At 53.4% G+C, this 19,312-nt stretch overlaps 1 protein-coding gene across 1 annotated transcript in view; it reads right to left on the reverse strand.

The window, feature by feature from the left end:
- The window catches only part of LOC119098059 (pleckstrin homology domain-containing family G member 5), a gene marked incomplete in the record, with an annotated part of 243,696 nt that overhangs the window by 24,642 nt on the left and 199,742 nt on the right, over positions 1–19,312 (reverse strand). Inside the window, 6 exon segments of the mRNA XM_037220987.1 lie at positions 4,236–4,346; positions 5,000–5,200; positions 9,445–9,590; positions 11,316–11,433; positions 13,082–13,246; positions 15,182–15,264. Of these exon segments, the coding sequence (XP_037076882.1) occupies positions 4,236–4,346; positions 5,000–5,200; positions 9,445–9,590; positions 11,316–11,433; positions 13,082–13,246; positions 15,182–15,264 (824 nt within the window).

A 19,312-nucleotide genomic window follows, 5' to 3' on the forward strand; every position in this document is an offset into this window, starting at 1 on the left:
TGCATTTCATGAATTATTTTTCAATTTTGATCTAGCGCCGACAGGTTGCGGTACTTAATACGCAGCTGCATCAGTAATATTAGAATCAACAGGAACAATGAACAGCTAAGCACATAAACAATACAGTAGTAGACACACAATACACCAACAGTACAGAACATTCCAGTTTGTTATTTTCCAACTACATAAATACCCGGTGGAGCGGTGCTCCCGGCTTCCCGCATATTCCTCTGTTAAGGATAATCGTCCAGGCATAACACAGTTCCATCCAGCGCACGCAGCGCGCAGCGCGCCCGCGCCGAATCAGGCGGGAAGCTAGGCCACCCGGCCTCTCTGAGAATCAGGCGGGAGGCTAGGCCACCCGGCCTCTCTGAGAATCAGGCGGGAAGCTAGGCCACCTGGCCTCTCTGAGAATCAGGCGGGAAGCTAGGCCACCCGGCCTCTCTGAGAATTGATGATAGCAGGGCACGGGTGCAACAGTCTCCAATATGCAATTAGGTCTGGTATAATTGGATGCCGAGTCGGCGGACGTCGATCTATTCCGAGTGTAGCCAAAGGAGACGGTCCGCTGGCGAGTCTGGAGTGTGGCCGAAGGAGACGGTCCGCTGGTGAGTCTGGAGTGTAGTCAAAGGAGACGGTCCGCTGGCGAGTCTGGAGTGTGGACAAAGGAGACGGTCCGCTGGCGAGTCTGGAGTGTGGCCAAAGGAGACGGTCCGCTGGCGAGTCTGGAGTGTAGCCAAAGGAGACGGTCCGCTGGCGAGTCTGGAGTGTGGCCAAAGGAGACGGTCCGCTGGCGAGTCTGGAGTGTGGCCGGAAGAGGGTCCGTTGAGGGGGGGGGGGGGGGGGGGGTTGGAGTCCATTCGGAAGAACGTCCTCTGGTGGGCCTAGAGCACGTCCGGAAGGAGAACCTTTAGGGTCTGGAGTCCGGCCGAAAAAGGGTCCTTTGGGTCTGGAATCCGTCCGAAAATGGTTCTTAAGGACCTGAAGTCAGGCCCAGGGAGGATCCTTTGGTGTCTGGAGTCAAGCCGAAAGAAGGTTTGCTGATGGGTCCGGAGTCTGGCCAAAGGAAGGTCTGTTGGCGGGTCCGGAGTTCGGATAGCATAGCTGAGCCATCAGAGGCCGTCCGCCTGGATTCTCGTTATGCCAGTGGCAACGTGTGTATAACGCTGCAAGCTGCGATCACGTGAGTTCGGCTCCTGCAAAAGTAATCACGCTTGCCTGAAGGCAGGCAGGCACACGCATGTCCGCGTCAGGACGTTGTGTAACATGATGCCGAGCATTCAGGACTTTTAGGACTTTTAGGATTCAAAACAGCGTTACAAGCTGTGAAAAATTATCTGTCTTGAGCACTTAGATGGAGCAATCAGCGTGTTCATGATTTTAATGGGATGTGTTCGTCATTACCACTTCACAACTTCTTGCGCAACGATGACCTTGATCCGACTGAGGTGGCATTAGGATGATGTATCTTAGATGTTAAACGCCCTTTTCAATAAAAAAACTCAGTGAAGATGGCCCCACGCTGTTTAAAGGGATACGACGAACACGACATTAGTGCTACAGCAATAACTCCCACAGACTTGAGTGTTGCATTGACTCTACTGCAAAATATCATGCTTGACACGAGACGTACACAACAAAACCTTTTCTTCAAAAACTGATACACACCATTACTTTTACGGCGGTAACTAACATAGTCATCACTTAATACGACATTGTTTCTACTGCAATGACTTAAACACGACATAAGTGCTACACGACAAGCCTTTACTTTAAAAAAATGTATGCCGTTAATATTTCTACTGCAAACGTATATACGGCCTTATCGTATTCAGTTTTTTTGTGTTAATTTCATCCCTGGCTTTTCAAAGAAAAAGAAATGGCGTGTGATATGATTGCTGTCGTGGGTCTGTCGATCGTAATATCTTAAGCAGAAGTAATTTATCAACAGCATACAGACACCTTTAGTCTGATTTGGACCATCCACGTGCTCTCATCTGTGCGCTTTCCTCGGGGATTTTGGTGAGGACATTGTGCTAGATGGGTGGAGGGCGTTTACCATTCCAAGCCGCCTTTACTCCTGCCACCAGCCTTAGCCCCTTTCACTCGCACTTACACCACACACCCGCATCTACCCCTTCCGCTCGCGCTCACCCCTCCACCTACGCTTACCCCTCCCACCCACGCTTACCCATTCCACTCGCCCCCTTCCCATCCGCGCTCACCCCTCCACCCGCGCTCACCCCTCCACCCGCGCTTGCCCCTCCCACCCACGCTTACCCATTCCACTCGCCCCCTTCCCATCCGCGCTCACCCCTCCACCCGCGCTCACCCCTCCCACCCACACTTACCCATTCCACTCGCCCCCTTCCCATCCGCGCTCACCCCTCCACCTACGCTCACCCCTCCACCCGCGCTTACCCATTCCACTCGCCCCCTTCCCATCCGCGCTCACCCCTCCACCTACGCTTACCCCTTCCACCCCGCTTACCCATTCCACTCGCCCCCTTCCCATCCGCGCTCACCCCTCCACCTACGCTTACCCCTTCCACCCACGCTTACCCGTTCCACTCGCCCCCTTCCCATCCGCGCTCACCCCTCCACCCGCGCTTATCACTTACAACCCACGCCTACTAGTGGTCGCCTAGAAGTGGTCCTTGCGCTTGCCCCTCCCATCCGCGTTTACCACATCCGCCCGCGTTTAACGCTCCCACCCATGTTTTGAGACACGGTCGCGGGGTCGCGGGGTCGAACTCAGTGAGCGAAACTAAGGATGAGTGAGCATGCCAAACAGTGATAAACCACAGTTCTCGTATGTAGACCTGGGCTTAGTGAAATTGGCGCTGTCTGTAGAACTTGGCCTACTCTTAGACTTGATGCCAGATCCACCTCTGGCCGGCCTGCACGGTGTCCCGGAACCGTACCAGACAGCGAAACTAGGGCGGCTGGCCGGATGAGGCTGTTCGGGCTAGGTTTGGACAAAATGCATGTTTGCCATTATTGGGAGTTTCTTACACGAAAAAAAAACAAAAATAAACGTCCCCTAACAGATAGGTTGTTTAAACACCAAGTTGATATGCATTGTTCGATTACTTAGAATGTTTCTCTAGCCAATAAATGTGCTTTCTTGTGTTTAATGGCAAGCTGACCTGAGCTGTCACATCTGGAAGTGGTCCACCACCACAGCGGCCTGGCCGGCGTCGACAGCGCTACACGGGCGGACGGGAGGCGGCCTTAGAGAAACGGACGGGAGACGGCCACCATCGGCCAACGAGTCAGCAGACCGTGTCAGATGCCATTGTCAAGCGTCAGACCACTTTCCGCAGCTGACGTATAGTGCGAGCACATGCTCCAGGATGGCACGCGGCGCTGACGAGAGCGGCGCCGTGGCAGTGCCGGCGGCGGGCGCTCCAAGGGACCCCGCATGTATCGCGGGTCTGGCCAATGGCGGGCCACTGCGCAGGTCAGTCTCTTCACGTAATGTTCCGGATCCATCACGCTCAGGCAGGGCGCACGCAGGATTTTGTAAAAAGGGAGGCAACTGAAAGTGTTCGTTGGAAAGCACTTTAGACACGTCGCAGGTACACGAAATTTGTACATAGCGTACTAGCATAATATATTTTCGATCTACTTTTTAAGAGTGTGTCTTGATTTTTTAAGTGTCGATATTCATTCACATGCATATCAATTCATGACAAAAGTGATTATGAAGGGGGATAGGGTAAAGACCCCGATGTTCACCCTTTTGAATACACCCATGCACTCGAAAAAACAAGGACCAGTTCTGCGAGCTGTCCCAGCTTAAAGTCCGGCAGGGTCCGCGCCTTGTCTCAATGCCAGGGTCAACTGAACGTTTGTCTGTAACCTTGCAGAATGTGTTTTACTGGCGTCCGATCAGCGGACACCACACCAATATCCATTGGCTTTCAGGTCTCAAGAAATAGCCCAGGCTGGCGGATTATGATGTCACTGCAATCAGTCAAGCCACATTCTCCATCCCTCCAATGACAAGCCAAATAGCATCACAAATGCACCCTTCGCAAGCTTGTCGAAACGCCAGTCATTGATGCGAACGTGACCGCGGTTGGTTGCTGAGCTTTTATTTGCGGACAGCAGATTGCGTGATCCACTCAGGAATTATGGATTACCATGAGTCCGACATTGTCTACAGACGGGGGCTGTGGACGAGAAATATTAACGTGCATTCTGTCTTCTATCTCAAGTCCTGTACTTACCGCGAGGTAACCGTTAAACAAGCCGTTGCTGCGCGCCAGGTTTTTACAGTACAGCTTGCTGTTGTTTTGGTCCAGGCAGTAGCGGGTGTACGGGTGGCAAATCTCCTCGAACTGTAGCAAACAAAAGCCAATGTCAGAGAAGTCACCGAAGCAGCCATATGATCAGAACACTGCGAGTCAAGCCAAAGGCGACGCCTTTTCATTGCGCAACGAACTTGGGAGACGAATGAGCCGTCCCCGTCTGACCCACCACGACGAGACGAGTGAGCCGTCTCCGCCTGACCCACCACGAGGAGACGAGTGAGCCGTCTCCGGCTGACCCACCACGACGAGACGAGTGAGCCGTCTCCGGCTGACCCACCACGAGGAGACGAGTGAGCCGTCTCCGGCTGACCCACCACGAGGAGACGAGTGAGCCGTCTCCGGCTGTCCCACCACGACGAGACGAGTGAGCCGTCCCCGGCTTACCCACCACGACGAGACGAGTGAGCCGTCTCCGGCTGACCCACCACGAGGAGACGAGTGAGCCGTCTCCGGCTGACCCACCACGAGGAGACGAGTGAGCCGTCTCCGGCTGACCCATCACGAGGAGACGAGTGAGCCGTCTCCTGCTGACCCACCACGAGGGGACGAGTGAGCCGTCCCCGTCTGACCCATCACGAGGAGACAAGTCAGCCGTCCCGTCTGACCCCACAGGAGCTGGGCAGGCCACTGTGCGAGAGCGTCCCTTGTTAACCAGCGACACGATTCGATGCGTTACCCACCTGAGCAAAGCCCTCCCGCATCTCCGTGATGTCCAGTGGCTGACGCGACTTCCTGGCTTTGGTTAGCATGCGTAAGACGTGGTCGTGCCAGAAGTGTCTGTTGGCGGCGTAGATCTCCTGTATGTTTGAGAAGAGCTTCTCCGTATCAACCTCAGTCAAGATGCGGCTATTCTGCAGGTTGCAGAGGCAGGACAGGAAGAGCTGTGGACATGGGTTGTTATTCTTAGTAGGTCCTCTATTAGGCAAAGACCGCATCGTATATCGTGCGAGCGCACGTGTAGCCGAAGCTCGGCCAGTAGCCCCGGTCGCCTGTCAGCGCATGTCATCCGGCAGCGCGTGTGGCCAGGCATCAACGCATGTCCACTGTTGACTGATGAAACCAGAGGATGCCGAAAAACACGCCATTTGTTTATATAACGATCACATATGATCGGACGGTCAGGAAAACAACTCCCACTTCACCACCCGCAGGCCAGAATACACATAAAAGTCCCACATATGAGATTGAAGCGCGTCAATCAAGATCAACGACCTCAACGCTAAACGGCTTCATACGCATCGACCCTAAAAATAATTGTGATGTATCTGCTCAAACCGAAATCTTCGAATTCAATGTTAATTCTGGCTCACCGGTACTGAGGCGTGATCCATAGCCAAAATTCGGTCTAAGTGAGATACATTTGCATGGATCTGGGTAACATTTGACTATCACAATTTCAATTTCTCAACTTGTTCAGTACCTGTTTGTACTGAACAGCCCTGGTGAGGGTAGGCGACGCTCTGCGAAACTGCGATTCTGGGAAGCCTGGGTATTTGTTCGCTGAAAACCCGGGTTCGAACGAACTGATCTCTTTCGAACCGCATCCGTCCTAGATAAATGGCCACTACGAAGAGAAATTACTCCCGCTGGCCAAGAAATTGACAATCTCTGATACAAAACACGAAGCCACCATTGAGACAGGATTCTCGCAGTCTTCAAAGATAGTCGATGGCAAGACTGTCTATGCTTACGGCTCCCAGAATCCCTGCGCCGGTATACTATCCGAACAACGACCCGGTGCAAAATTGCAAAAAAGCTAGGCCTCGAGTACCAACTGCGACCAGATAATGACAAAATCCCCACGTTCTCGGAACTGAAGACGACCAGCTACCGACGACGGCGGCTGACGACGGCGGCGGTTAACGATGACGACGGCTAACAACAGCGGCGGCTGACACGACGGCGGCGGCTGACGACGGCGTCAGCTGACGACGGCGGCGGCTGACGACGGCGCCAGCTGACGACGGCGGCGGTTCGGCCGTCGAGCTGGCGCCCGCTGATGACGCCGGCGGCTCGGCCGTCTGGCCGGCGCCCGCTGATGACGCCGGCGGCTCGGCCGTGGAGCCGGCGCCCGATATTTGCAGCGGCCGCCGACGAGCTAATCTCCTGTTTTCGTCGAGCGCGGCCTACCCTGGCGTGACCCAGCATCGATGACAGAGGTCTAATCGGCGGCGCAGCGCGTGCCGTATCGAGCCGAGCCGGCGTGCCAGCGGCCACCGCCCGCGAGGAGCGCGGAGCCGCGTCCGACCGGGCGGGCGAGGCGTGGCGCCGTTCCGAAGCTGCGCACGTCCGTTCGCCGCCGGACATATGACCGGTCCGGCGACCGCAAGGGGGTCATTTGTCTGAGACGCTGAACTCGCGCCGCGCCGACGGCGCCGAAAGACATCGGAAAGACGTGCGGCTGCGAGGGGACGCAGCCCGAGAGGCGGGGGCGGACGATGGCAAACCGGGGGAAACACGGCGAAGACAGGATACCCGGGGAGGAGAGGTACTGGTGGGGCTCTCTAGGAAGGCGGCCGAGGACCGTGAAGCTGGAAAGATCGGGCGAAGTGCTGACAAAAACATGGAAGCGACGCGTCTGAGTGAGACTCATGAGGCGGAAGGTGAACGAGGCGGCGAATTATCCTCAGATGCTGGAACCGTATCGTCAGATCTCTAGCCTCTCGTGCTCGGGTGAACGAGCTAAGGCGCCCATCCCAGGAAATGTTGCCGGATGGAAACCGGCCACCGGTCCCCAGGAGACCCGATGACTCGAACGGATGCAATACAAAACGTAACACACGATATCTCCACCAGCTCAAATAGGAACATATGCCGGCACCAGACGGCTTTCAACCGCCAAAAGCCAACCGCCCGCCAGCCAGCCATCTGCCAGTGCCCTATCTCGCATGCATGCCGGCGTCTCCATAGTGGATGCATTGAGCCATCAGCGTTCGCATGTCAGGGCCATGAGCCGTGCAAGACACCCGGGGGGCTGGGGCGGCTGGCGACACCGGCGGCGGCGGGGCGGACGCGTCCAACACCCTCTGCAGGGCCACGCTGCGGCACTCCAGCCGCCGGCGGTGTGCCGGCGCCCGAGCCGCAGGCAGGCCGCCGCCATTCGGTCGCTCGGACGCCAAACACAGCACCGCACTTAGCCGGCGACGGCGACCGAGCTGTCACGTCTGCAGGCACAGCGCCCGCCGCCTGCAACAGGGCCGAGGGCGGGGCCGCCCCGGCCGCTGCCGGCCGAGAACGGCTCGAGCGCCGGGAAGATCCCCCCGGCCGGCGCCGAGGGCAGAAGTTTGCACTCTCGTTATGAAGTTTGTCTTAGGCGTAATGAAGCCAGATGACTGTCAAACAAAGTTCGATGCTTGAGACACGCTCTTGGTTTCGTTTCCTGGTCAGTAACTGCTAGTTAGAGCGCGCCATTTCAGCGGCATCATTTTCGTGGTGACAGTGACAGAACAGAAGTGTGGGTGGATTGAGCACAAGAAGTCCCATTTGACAGACACAGCGTAACCCATCTAACTCGAATCCAAACACACCTAAAGACACATGCCCAGCCATCAATAACTTCCTAGGTTAGAGGCCGGAAGGTTATCCGTTTCTGTGTTGTTCATTTTATAATAAGAACTACAATTTTTAGCATGTTTAACATACTCATTTACGTCATGATCTAGCGAACAGAGCCACAACTCTATCAACACATTGCGTTTATTCTACCCACAAGGGTGTGATGTGGACATGTATTATGCAGGAGACCTATTATTAATCATCACGATCACTACATCAAATGCTGTGAACGAAATCTTGCCATTCGCCATCGCGCTCGCTCCATCAAGAAGTTGCAGGTAGCTCATTAACAAACTGATGCGTTCAATGCTCCCTCAATTCGCAATTCGAATTCGCACTTTCAAACGATTCGTTTACGACTACCGCAGTCCACAAATACCCAATGTATGGGCAAACTTGGCTTATCCGCCGTGGCAATACACGACGGCATGCCTTGCCGCAAGGTTACCGTTTTCGCAGGCACGCATGAAACGCGAGCAGCGTCCGTCGGCTGGCTGGCTCCAACGAGCCTCGCCGGCGCGGCGCCGCGTGAGCCGCGCCGGCCTGACCTTTCCCGACCGGCACGACGTCCATTACCAGTGTCAGCCGGCGCGGAGCACCGTCAACAGAGTGCCACACGACATCGGAACACGACCGGGAGCGAGAGAGCGAGAGGGTGAGAGGACAGGACAGGGACAGGGACAGGGACAGAGACAGGGACAGGGACAGGGACAAGGACAAGGACAAGGACAAGGACAAGGACGGGGACGGGGACAGGGACAGGGACAGGACAAGGACGGGGACGGGGACGGGGACGGGGACAGGGACGGGACAGGGACAGGGACAGGGACAGGGACAGGGACAGGGACAGGGACAGGGCGGGGACGGGACGGGGACGGGGACAGGACAGGGACAGGGACAGGGACAGGGAAAGGGACGGGGACGGGGACGGGGACGGGGACGGGGACGGGGACGGGGACGGGGACGTGGACGGGGACGGGGACAGGCACAGGCACAGGCACAGGCACAGGCACAGGCACGGGGACGGGGACGGGGACGGGGATGGGGACGGGGACGGGACGGAGATAGAGACGGAGCGGCGGTACACCGAGGGAGCGGGAATTCAAAGAGAGAATGGTTGTACCAAGCGGAAGGGCGATGGTCCGTCGAGACATCAGGAATCCCAAAAGGTAGGAGATGACACCAGAGATGACAGGCTATTTGGAGAACAACAAAGGGTCTGTCACCATCGCCGACATGGAATTGCCTATTCGTGGTTGCACCACGCTTCATTACTGTTATCGATCATTACTGTTATCGATCAACCAAGACAGCTGGAAGTGCCTTTGGCGGATGCAGGCGTGTGCAGGTTTTTCGGTGCAGAAAAAAGAAGCATCATGGACGTCTAATTTCATTCTTCCAATCGTGCTGTCTCATCGCCTATGGAGTCATAAAATGACGTTCGTAACGATGAGCTTGAAGTTCACCTTTACCATAAGTTAGGCTTCAACACCGGTTAGCCGCTTCACGCACGCGCGAAGCTTCAGATCCGCGATACCCGCGTACGGACATACCGCCTGCGGCTACTTACGTCCGTGATGACCTTGAGCGTGTGGATGTAGGCGGCCTCTGTGTGCACCAGCTCCCAGATGGCGTTCTGCTGTTGGTGTCGCCGCTCCGACAGCCGGTCTGGCGCATCCACCAGCTCGCGCCAGTCGCTCTCCAGGTTATACAGCTCTGAAACACGCGCTCCACAGCTATCAGGACTGCGCGGGCCTGGTCACGTCTAATTCAAACCAATGCCCACAGGAAGAGGGAAAAATTTTCCCATGTGTTTTCGAAATCGATCATTCCGTTTACTTCTAGGCACATGCATGCTCCCGAGTAAAGATACCTGGGCATTACACATGAGATATGTGCGTGGAAACAGAACAAACAACACGGCTTAGTATTGCAATGGTCATTGGAAAAGCTCGCCGCATATAAGCGAAACACGAAACACTAATGTCGTGAAAGACAAGCAAGCACCAATGCACCGCTGACGTAACTATTTTATATTGACTGTAGGAGATGCACGCGGCATGTGGTGGGTTCAGGATCAGGATTTAAGCTTTTTTCGACTATGGATAATAGCTGGCTGGAGTTTCTGATGCATGGATGGTGATGAACATGTGATCGCACATCCCCAGAGATTGTGTGCGCATACAAAGTGCAAGAGGTGAGCGCCTAGCTGCATATGATCCCCTGAATGGAGGTTAGCTTCGAAAGGAAAAAACAGAAAAAAAATATTTGTAAGGAACGGTACAGGTATCACGTTTGTATCGAACCACCAAATTTGTCTCCTAACGAAGGATAATTTTCTTATGCGGTTGCTAACAAATGAAAGCTTCCGAATACACTACAGTCTTCACGGAATTGACTATCTTGGTAACGGCCTTCCACCGGAAGCCGTCATTGAGGGAGCCTCCTCACATCGCCTCCGTCAGCATTCCAGCACCAATCGCATTAAGCCCACGCTTCTTTGAAATCGCTGGTCAGCGGGTCTCACCAGCGGCGGCCGCAATCGACCGGGTACGCGACTACACCATCAGCTCCATCCGTCTCCCCGCTGTCGTGCCTGTCCGTTGCGGACGTCTGTCCCTTCCCCTCCCCACTAGTCTTTCCGATAAGGCACGTCGGCTGCGTCACGCGCGTGCCCCGAGATGATCACCGGACGTGACAACCACATCTCATCACCGCGCTGAGTTTGTTAATTTTCTCCAAATGTGCGTGCCATCGCACACCAGTGAGCGTGCATTATAGTGAGCGTGTTTATTACACGCTGCGGGGACTACGCGTGGTTGTTAGCAACTATTGCCCGACTTCCAGACTTTCAGATAGAAAGTTCTGTCTTCAGCGCAACTTTTAGTCTCAAAGTATATTTTCGCGAGTTTATTATACCGCACAAAATATCGTATGTCGGAGAATGCATTTCGAGCCAAAAACAGGAGAGTAGTGACAGCCAAGCCCAGTGCTCCCAGATAAAAGCATTAACACGAGCCCACACTCCACGCGCAGGCAGAGCCGGCATGAGGCGGGACGGTGGACAACAGCCGATGGCTGGAGAGCCAGTAAGTGCAGCGGCCGCCGGCGGAGGCAGGTGATGATGGTGGTGGTGGGTGGTGGTGGTGGTGGTGGTGGTGGCGGCGGCGGCGGCGGCCGGCGGCGGCGGCGGCGGCGGCGGCGGCGGCGGCGGCGGCGGCGGGCGGGCGGCGGCGGCGGCGGCGGCGGCGGCGGCGGCGGCGGCGGAAGAGCCGGAGGCGGCGGCGGAGGCCCGGCCGCCCAGCCCCGACGACGGCGTACGCTCACCTTCCTCCTCGGCAGCGGAGGCTCGGCCGCCCAGCCCCGACGACGGCGTACACTCACCTTCCTCCTCGGCGGCGGAGGCTCGGCCGCCCAGCCCCGACGACGGCGTACACTCACCTTCCTCCTCGGCGGCGTCACCGTCAAAGTTGACCAGGTAGGGCAACCGCGGGATACCGTGAGAGCTGTACGTCTCCAGGCACTGGATCATCTGGTCCATTTTGGAGACGCCCGTCTCCTGTGAACACGAACGGGGAGTGCAGTGGCGAGTGCGCACTCGCGCTAGCTTTGGAACACCGCAGCTGCAGTGATTCGACACATCACAGCCCCGCCGGAGGGAGAAGCGGGTGCGCATCAATTAAGCCTAAGCATGCGTAACCTAAGCATGTATGGGCTGCCAACATGCCAATCACTTGGGTCTGGAATTAGGTACAGAGCGATACTTTTGGCGCTGTTTGTCACAATATTTGAGGCATGCAATCATGCGAGGCCCATGATGCAATCGGTACTGCTAATAACCCACAATTGCGAAAATCACGTGCAAAATACTCGTTACAAGCTAACGGCAGGCCCAGATCACTTATGCCCGGAAGCATGAAAGACATGCTGTCGGCTACGTTTCACTGGTAAATCGATACTGGTTACTTAATTCAATTTCAACACCATCTACAGAAGCTTGCAACACCTATGTTTTCTAGGGCTTGCCGATCAAGAACATCATGCTCGACACAACACAGACTCAAACACAGACTCCAACTGCGCCTCCGCTCACAGCCACTCCATTAGGTGGCAGACCTTTTTCACTCAAGACCCGGCAAATCAAGGCAGCTGACGGCTTCACCTTTCCTCGCAGCGGCCAGCACTGCCGACACTTCACAACCGTGCCTCGCAGCAGCCAGCACTGCTGACACTTCACAACCGTGCCTCGCAGCAGCCAGCACTGCTGACACCTCACAACCGTGTCGCGCAGCAGCCAGCACTGCTGACACCTCACAACCGTGCCGCGCAGCAGTCAGTACAGCTGACACTTCACAACCGTGCCTCGCAGCAGCCAGCACTGCTAACACTTCACAACCGTGCCTCGCAGCAGCCAGCACTGCTGACACTTCACAACCGTGCCTCGCAGCAGCCAGCACTGCTGACACCCCGCAACCGTGCCGCGCAGCAGCCAGCACTGCTGACACCTCACAACGGTACCGCGCAGCAGCCAGTACTGCTGACACCTCACATCCAACTGTTCAGAAAATCGACTTGTAAATGCGGCGTATCGTTCGAACCCAGCCCCACACAACTCGCAGTGCTACTAACCGGCGGAGGCACCCATCGACAATCTACCGCCGAGCGACAAATGGGTCACGTGAAACATCAATCCCCGACAGCTAGAGGCATCTGGCTGCCCGATCAATGCGGCCTTCCAGTCGAGAGTTCCGGGCAGCCTACGCTCACGTTAGGTCACAGCGTTTGGAGGCGGACTGACAGCCGGACATTTTGGGCAACGGCTGCAATTCGGGAACAAATCAGAGCCTTTCAGCGGCGGAAATAGTGGCGAAATCGCTGCATGCATAATGCGCCAGGAAATAGAAGAACTGAAGCCAACGGAATAGTTGCCGGCGAGGCAAAAATGTACCCCACCAGCTCAGCTGCTGAGAAGCCAACCAGACCTGCGCAGTGTGTCATGGCAAATCTGACATCACCGTCAGATTAGCGGTCGCTCTATGTTTTTCCATCTGCGTCCAGCGCCCACCCAATAATCGGCCAAGCATCTGACGTTGCCAGCCCGGCAGACTGCGCAAAAGACCCAGCAGACTGTCTTGGCGCCAGCACAGCGGCGCCAGCAGAGCGGCGCCAGGCGTCGGAGCCGCTCAGGGGCCAGCGCCGTCGCTCACCTTGAGGGAGCTGTTGCTGAAGATGCCGCTCCATCGGGTGTGCTGCTTGCCGGTCTTGCTGACTTTGAGCGAGCCGTCGGTGGAGCCCGTCGGCCCCTGGCCGTCGCTGGCCGCCACTTCCTCACCGCTGCTGTTGATGAACTTGGTCACCATGCCGCGGTAGCTCTGAAAACCCGGACGGACAAAAGAACATCAAGCGGGGCTCTGCAGTCATCCGGATGCCAATTGAGTTGCTATTGGTAGATGTTAGTATATGGGGATGGATTTGATGAACAGTTTCAATTACTGACAAAGGTAGCCGCACAACAGCAAAGTTTGCTACTTTCAAGTGTCTCGATAGGACTAGGGAGTTCACCGGATAAATAATCACTTGACATTCTATATAAAAAAACGCATTAGAACACGTTACGTGAACAAACGTAGGCAAAGCTTCGCGGTGACTGGTACGCCGATGGTTGCAGCGGATGATGTCTTAATGAACAGCCAAGTTAACCATCAGGTGTTTTACCTTGATAAAGAGGTCACACACACACACACACACACACACACACACACACACACACACACACACACACACACCTGAGCACAAAGGTCGCGTGAAAATGCAGCTCTTGGGTACCGCTCTGCTTTTGTAAACGCGCTTAAAGAGTGCTCTCAGAAGTCAGCTAATCGGACCCGGCAGACCACGTTAGAAGGGAAATTTCGATTACTGTTAGACACCAGCTAGTCATACTGACCACGCAAGATGTTAAGGAAGAGCAGAGCATGCTGTATCGTGCCTAGTAGTATCAGAGGGATTCATACTGAATCAATGTGACGCTTGGCAGTCTTGAGTCACTCAGCTGACACACGGCAGCTCCCTCTACCTTTCAGAGAACTTCTGGCGTGCACGTGCATACGTCTTACAGGCGTTGTATAGGTACACGCGTCTTGGGGTGAACGCGACAAAGGTGCTTAAGCACATCGTTGAAAACTATAGCGATCTGTGTAAATGTGCGTTCAAGGGTTTACGCCATAATTAGATCAACATAAATGCTATACTGATTGGTGTGAAGTACATATGGAGCATATCCCGCATAACATTTGGCTTCTTTTGCCAAGGATTTCGGTGTGGCGCCAGCTTTCTTTCAACATGTCGGGTGACACATGTCGCGGCAGCTGTATATGAGGTATGTTGTGTCGTTGATTCAAGATACCGACAATACCTCACTGGCTGCCTCACTGTCAATTATTCACTGACATGCTTGACATGGCTTATGGTTATGTAGGCGACAAGTTGACAGTTAAATTACGTATGTAGACCCGTGATTTCTACCTGGGTAACAAAAACCGAGGTGACAATGGTCGCAAAACGGACTCTGACTGATTAAAAAAGGGCAAGCACTTGTCATATCGTAGCTACGCCGCATCACCAAATAGGGCAGACGTGCGTATTTGGTCTACATGTCTCCGGAATGGGGCAGGTTGTTTCATTTGAAAGGGGTGAACTCAGAAGTTATTTACCAAAACACGAAGCGGTGCTCTTTAAAACTTAAGTGCTGCATGTGAAGCCGAAGAATACAACTGTCTGCAGATATGCAGTCATATCTTCAGTAATTTAAGCAGAAAGGAGATTAGAGTACATACTAGTATAATTTTCCGCGCTCGCTCCTCTCCCTTCCATATGGCTTGTTCTTTTGGCAATGATTAAGGGACCAGCAGAAATAGAATGTCAACAAAGTATATCAAATTCGACTCTTTGCAGCATTATTACACGTCTTAACGTGCTGATTTGGTGGCAGGTTGTGCCGTTTGACCATTGCAGGTGCCGTTTCAGGTTGTGCCGTTTGACCATTCCAGGCTACCGTGAGCTGATTCCCACGGGGCGCCCGAGCAGCATGTAAGGCTGACGCCGCATGCAAAGATACCGCAGCTCTCCTACTGAAACGGCTCCAGAAGAAACTGCAAAACAAGCGCGTGCCATTGCCTAGTGCGCAGCTGGCCACCATAATGATGCTGCAGATCACCGCGCAAAATAAGCTTGAGCACTTACCCAGAACACGCAGCCAGAAACAATGGCTTTTCATCCGTCTGAATGACGTGTCCTGTGAGAACACTTACCCCCGATGACTTGCGTGTGGGTGCCGATGAGTGACTGGATGAGGACTTCGACCTCACGGGACTCTTGTTGTCATGGTCACGCACTGGAAAAACAACAACAGCATCCATTAGCGACAAAATTGCAAACATGAAGTGCAACTCAGCTTGTTCGCGACATGCAACCACTCGTGACGAGAGCAGAATTCCGGGAACACAGCGGGAAGAAAAGGCTTGGGTACACAAGCCTTGCATGTTTAATGTTATAACACAGAACACCACTAAATCTCATCGTCTGCACATTATTGACCGGCGTCAGAACAGTGAGAATAGGATAAACGAAGCAGGTTATTAAGTGGGTACAGCCGCAAAAGAGTCAGACTGGTGCTAAACAGCTATACAAATGGGTTGGTGGAAAGGAGTTTATCTCAACTTCTGCAAACACCGTCCGCTCGGCGCGACGACGGCCTAGAGCCTGAATTTGCTATTATGGAGAAAATCGGATGTTCAAGAGAGAACAGCGTGAAACCGTCTGAGAATCGGGACAACAGGGCGGTTAGATAATTCATGGAACAAACATCTGGTGGAGGAACTGGATCACCGTATCTCCCACGATGGCGATAAATAACTCAAATAATAAGAAGGCCGTTTAACTTTTTAGAAGTAGAAAATCGCTTTCTCCAAGCCAGAAACATTGAGCATACCGACGCTGCAAACAGAACGGTGGACTGACAAGTGAGTAAATTTGGCTGTCTATCCAATGCGACAGCACCGAAAAACCTTTAGCTGAAAAGGAAAAGTCTTCCGAAAAACACGTTGTTACGGAATTCCCAGTGTTGTTTGCGATTTCGCTGAGCTTGACGAGACAGTTGCGGATCGCGAACAGAACAAAGACTCCAGGAACGCCCCGGAGAGGCATATGACATTCACAAAACCTTCTTTCGATATCAATTGAAGCAGACCAGCTCAACGTCAGTCAAGAAAGTGTACTGCACTCCTAACTTTGGCGCATATTTCAAATACACACCTTGTTAAAGCGTCAGAACCAGTTGCCTCTAATAACAGCACTGGGGAGCGCTACTGCAGCATCAACAAGTTATGAGAAACTAAATACACTTTAAATAATTTCGAGTCAACATTACGCGATCAACATATTGGTACCGCACTGAACTTTTTTCTGTCTTTTAACCCAATATTTCATCTCTTGAATGGGCGATCTTGGCGCATACAAAGCATTCGAGTGAAATATTTATCATGGTCTCCACGACTGTGCACGAGGTTTCGCGTTACACTCATTCAAAATTGACTTAATATTGGCAAAATAAAAAGAACAAGCTAACTGCAAAAACGCCGTTTCTATGCCTGAAGCGAAGTGGACAGATTGTTCTCCTCCATGTTTACGTAAGAACTACTTTATTAGAAATTAATGCTTTTGATTGGCACAGCGGACAGGGTAAGTCATTTAGCGTAAAGTACATCGGTGGAAGTTGGAAATATTCAATACTGGACCACGCGATAAGTAGCTAGCATGCGCTCGCTTCGTAAACACATCCTTGCAATGAGCCGAGCATCGAGGTAGGCATCCCTTACGGGAGTGTCTCCAGCTCTTATACCATTTATCACACAAGTATTTGTCCAGTTAGAATATTGCATATATTACACAGCACACATGCTGGGAAAAGAAAATCAAACTTAAAAATGTTACTTAGATGGTGGTGAGTAGGGTGTCCAAGTCTTTTTTTCCGTCGGCGGGGCTACTTCAAATAAAAAATTCGGAACCATTCAGAAAGATTTCGAGAAGACTGGTACCACCGACTACATAGTACGCGTCTGATGTAACTACGAAAGTGCAGTACAAAAAGGTCCTTCAAGTGATTTTATTCTCTTCATGTGAAAGATACTCTTCTCTCGAAGGTTCGCAAGTTTCACTCACAGAGATGAAAACATGGACTTACACAACTTGACTTTTTCAACCACAAGACTGTCATATAGGCAAGGCTTCGTGAGGCGGAAAGTCTGTTTGAAATGCCGTTTTCAAGTGCACGCGCACGCTTTTAGCTCAAGTTTGTCCAGATTCAAGCATAAACTCGCTTTCGCCAAGCTGCCATCAATGCCTTTTAAATCAAGTGATGTCAGTGTTGGATCTGTCTCATTTTAAGGAACATCATGCAGTAGCACTGCACCAGGAAGGATGCTAGCGCGGGACGATCGAGGTGACACCAGACGTGGGTGTTACTGCATGGAGGTGACACCAGATGTGGGTGTTACTGCATGGAGGTGACACCACACGTAGGTGTTACTGTCATGGAGGTGACACCAGACGTGGGTGTTACTGCATGGAGGTGATACCACACGTAGGTGTTACTGTCATGGAGGTGACACCACACGTAGGTGTTACTGTCATGGAGGTGACACCAGACGTGGGTGTTACTGCATGGAGGTGATACCACACGTAGGTGTTACTGTCATGGAGGTGACACCAGACGTGGGTGTTACTGCATGGAGGTGACACCAGACGTGGGTGTTACTGCATGGAGGTGACACCAGACGTGGGTGTTACTGCATGGAGGTGACACCAGACGTGGGTGTTACTGCATGGAGGTGACACCAGACGTGGGTGTTACTGTCATGGAGGTGACACCAGACGTGGGTGTTACTGTCATGGAGGTGACACCACACGTAGGTGTTACTGCATGGAGGTGACACCAGACGTGGGTGTTACTGCATGGAGGTGACACCAGACGTGGGTGTTACTGCATGGAGGTGACACCAGACGTGGGTGTTACTGCATGGAGGTGACACCAGACGTGGGTGTTACTGCATCGAGGTGACACCAGACGTGGGTGTTACTGCATGGAGGTGACACCACACGTAGGTGTTACTGTCATGGAGGTGACACCACACGTAGGTGTTACTGTCATGGAGGTGACACCAGACGTGGGTGTTACTGCATGGAGGTGATACCACACGTAGGTGTTACTGTCATGGAGGTGACACCAGACGTGGGTGTTACTGCATGGAGGTGATACCACACGTAGGTGTTACTGTCATGGAGGTGACACCAGACGTGGGTGTTACTGCATGGAGGTGACACCACACGTAGGTGTTACTGTCATGGAGGTGACACCAGATGTGAGTGTTACTGCATGGAGGTGATACCACACGTAGGTGTTACTGTCATGGAGGTGACACCAGACGTGGTTGCACTGTCATGGGAGAGCTACCAAAGCATGGACGGCTAAAGCCTTCGGGAATCCGTGCAAAAGAGTGGGAGCGCTGCCAGAATTTCCTTAAAGGAGGAGCCCGGAGTTCGATGGGCACGTATGACGCTGATTTTTTACTTTCTGTTAGGAGCCATCCTTGGTGGAAAAAAACGGACCGAACGAGCAAACCCGTACTTTGCTGCGCCCCTGTAAACGGGTCTTATTGATACATTAGAATGCCCGTCTTTCAGAAGCATTTTGTTCTGAAGTTTTGTTTAGAATTCAGTGTTTTAGTAGGCAACAAGAGGTTCCCCGCCGCTTTGCGATAAGCGCAACGGGTTTCGACTTGTTTCCATTTTTCTTATCATGACCAGGCTTTTTTTGCGCAGGTCTCATTAACGTTGAGGTCGTCCATAAGCCTGTGCGATATTCATGACCCAGCCTCCCAGATTAGGCCAGTGAGTGTTGTTCCAAGAAGCGGTTTCGAGACAGGTGGCATGTTTGCACTTCCAAGTCGATAATCAGCCCACCGAGTATGAGTCGAAGAGATCTGAGGACGCTTAATGATCTGTAGGCGGTGGTGGTTTGGGCTTTTATGGCGCCGACAATAATGATCATAGGGCACCCAGGTACACTGACCTGCACTATACAGTCTGTTTCTTGTCTCCATCTGATTTAGTTGCCGAGATTCGACACAAATCGTAAAAATGTCAAATACTGGTGGGTGCACTGGCTGCGTTTAAGCGCGTGCGTCCCGAGCTGGTTACTCACAAATCACTTTTTGCACAGCCCGACACACACTTTTGGCGGCATTATGGTCCGCTCTTCTCTTCCCGAAGCGCTCCCTCCTGGTCTCATGTCGCTGTTCGTATCGTACTTGTCGCATTGCGTGCTGTATGTCATGCCGCGCCGCCAGCCGACGTTTGGGCACAGCCTAGCTTCATCCAAGCTG

Source organism: Pollicipes pollicipes, unplaced genomic scaffold (genome assembly GCF_011947565.3).
Source record: "Pollicipes pollicipes isolate AB1234 unplaced genomic scaffold, Ppol_2.1 Scaffold_4740;HRSCAF=5597_pilon_pilon_pilon, whole genome shotgun sequence".
NCBI classification, from domain to species: Eukaryota; Metazoa; Arthropoda; class Thecostraca; order Pollicipedomorpha; family Pollicipedidae; genus Pollicipes; species Pollicipes pollicipes.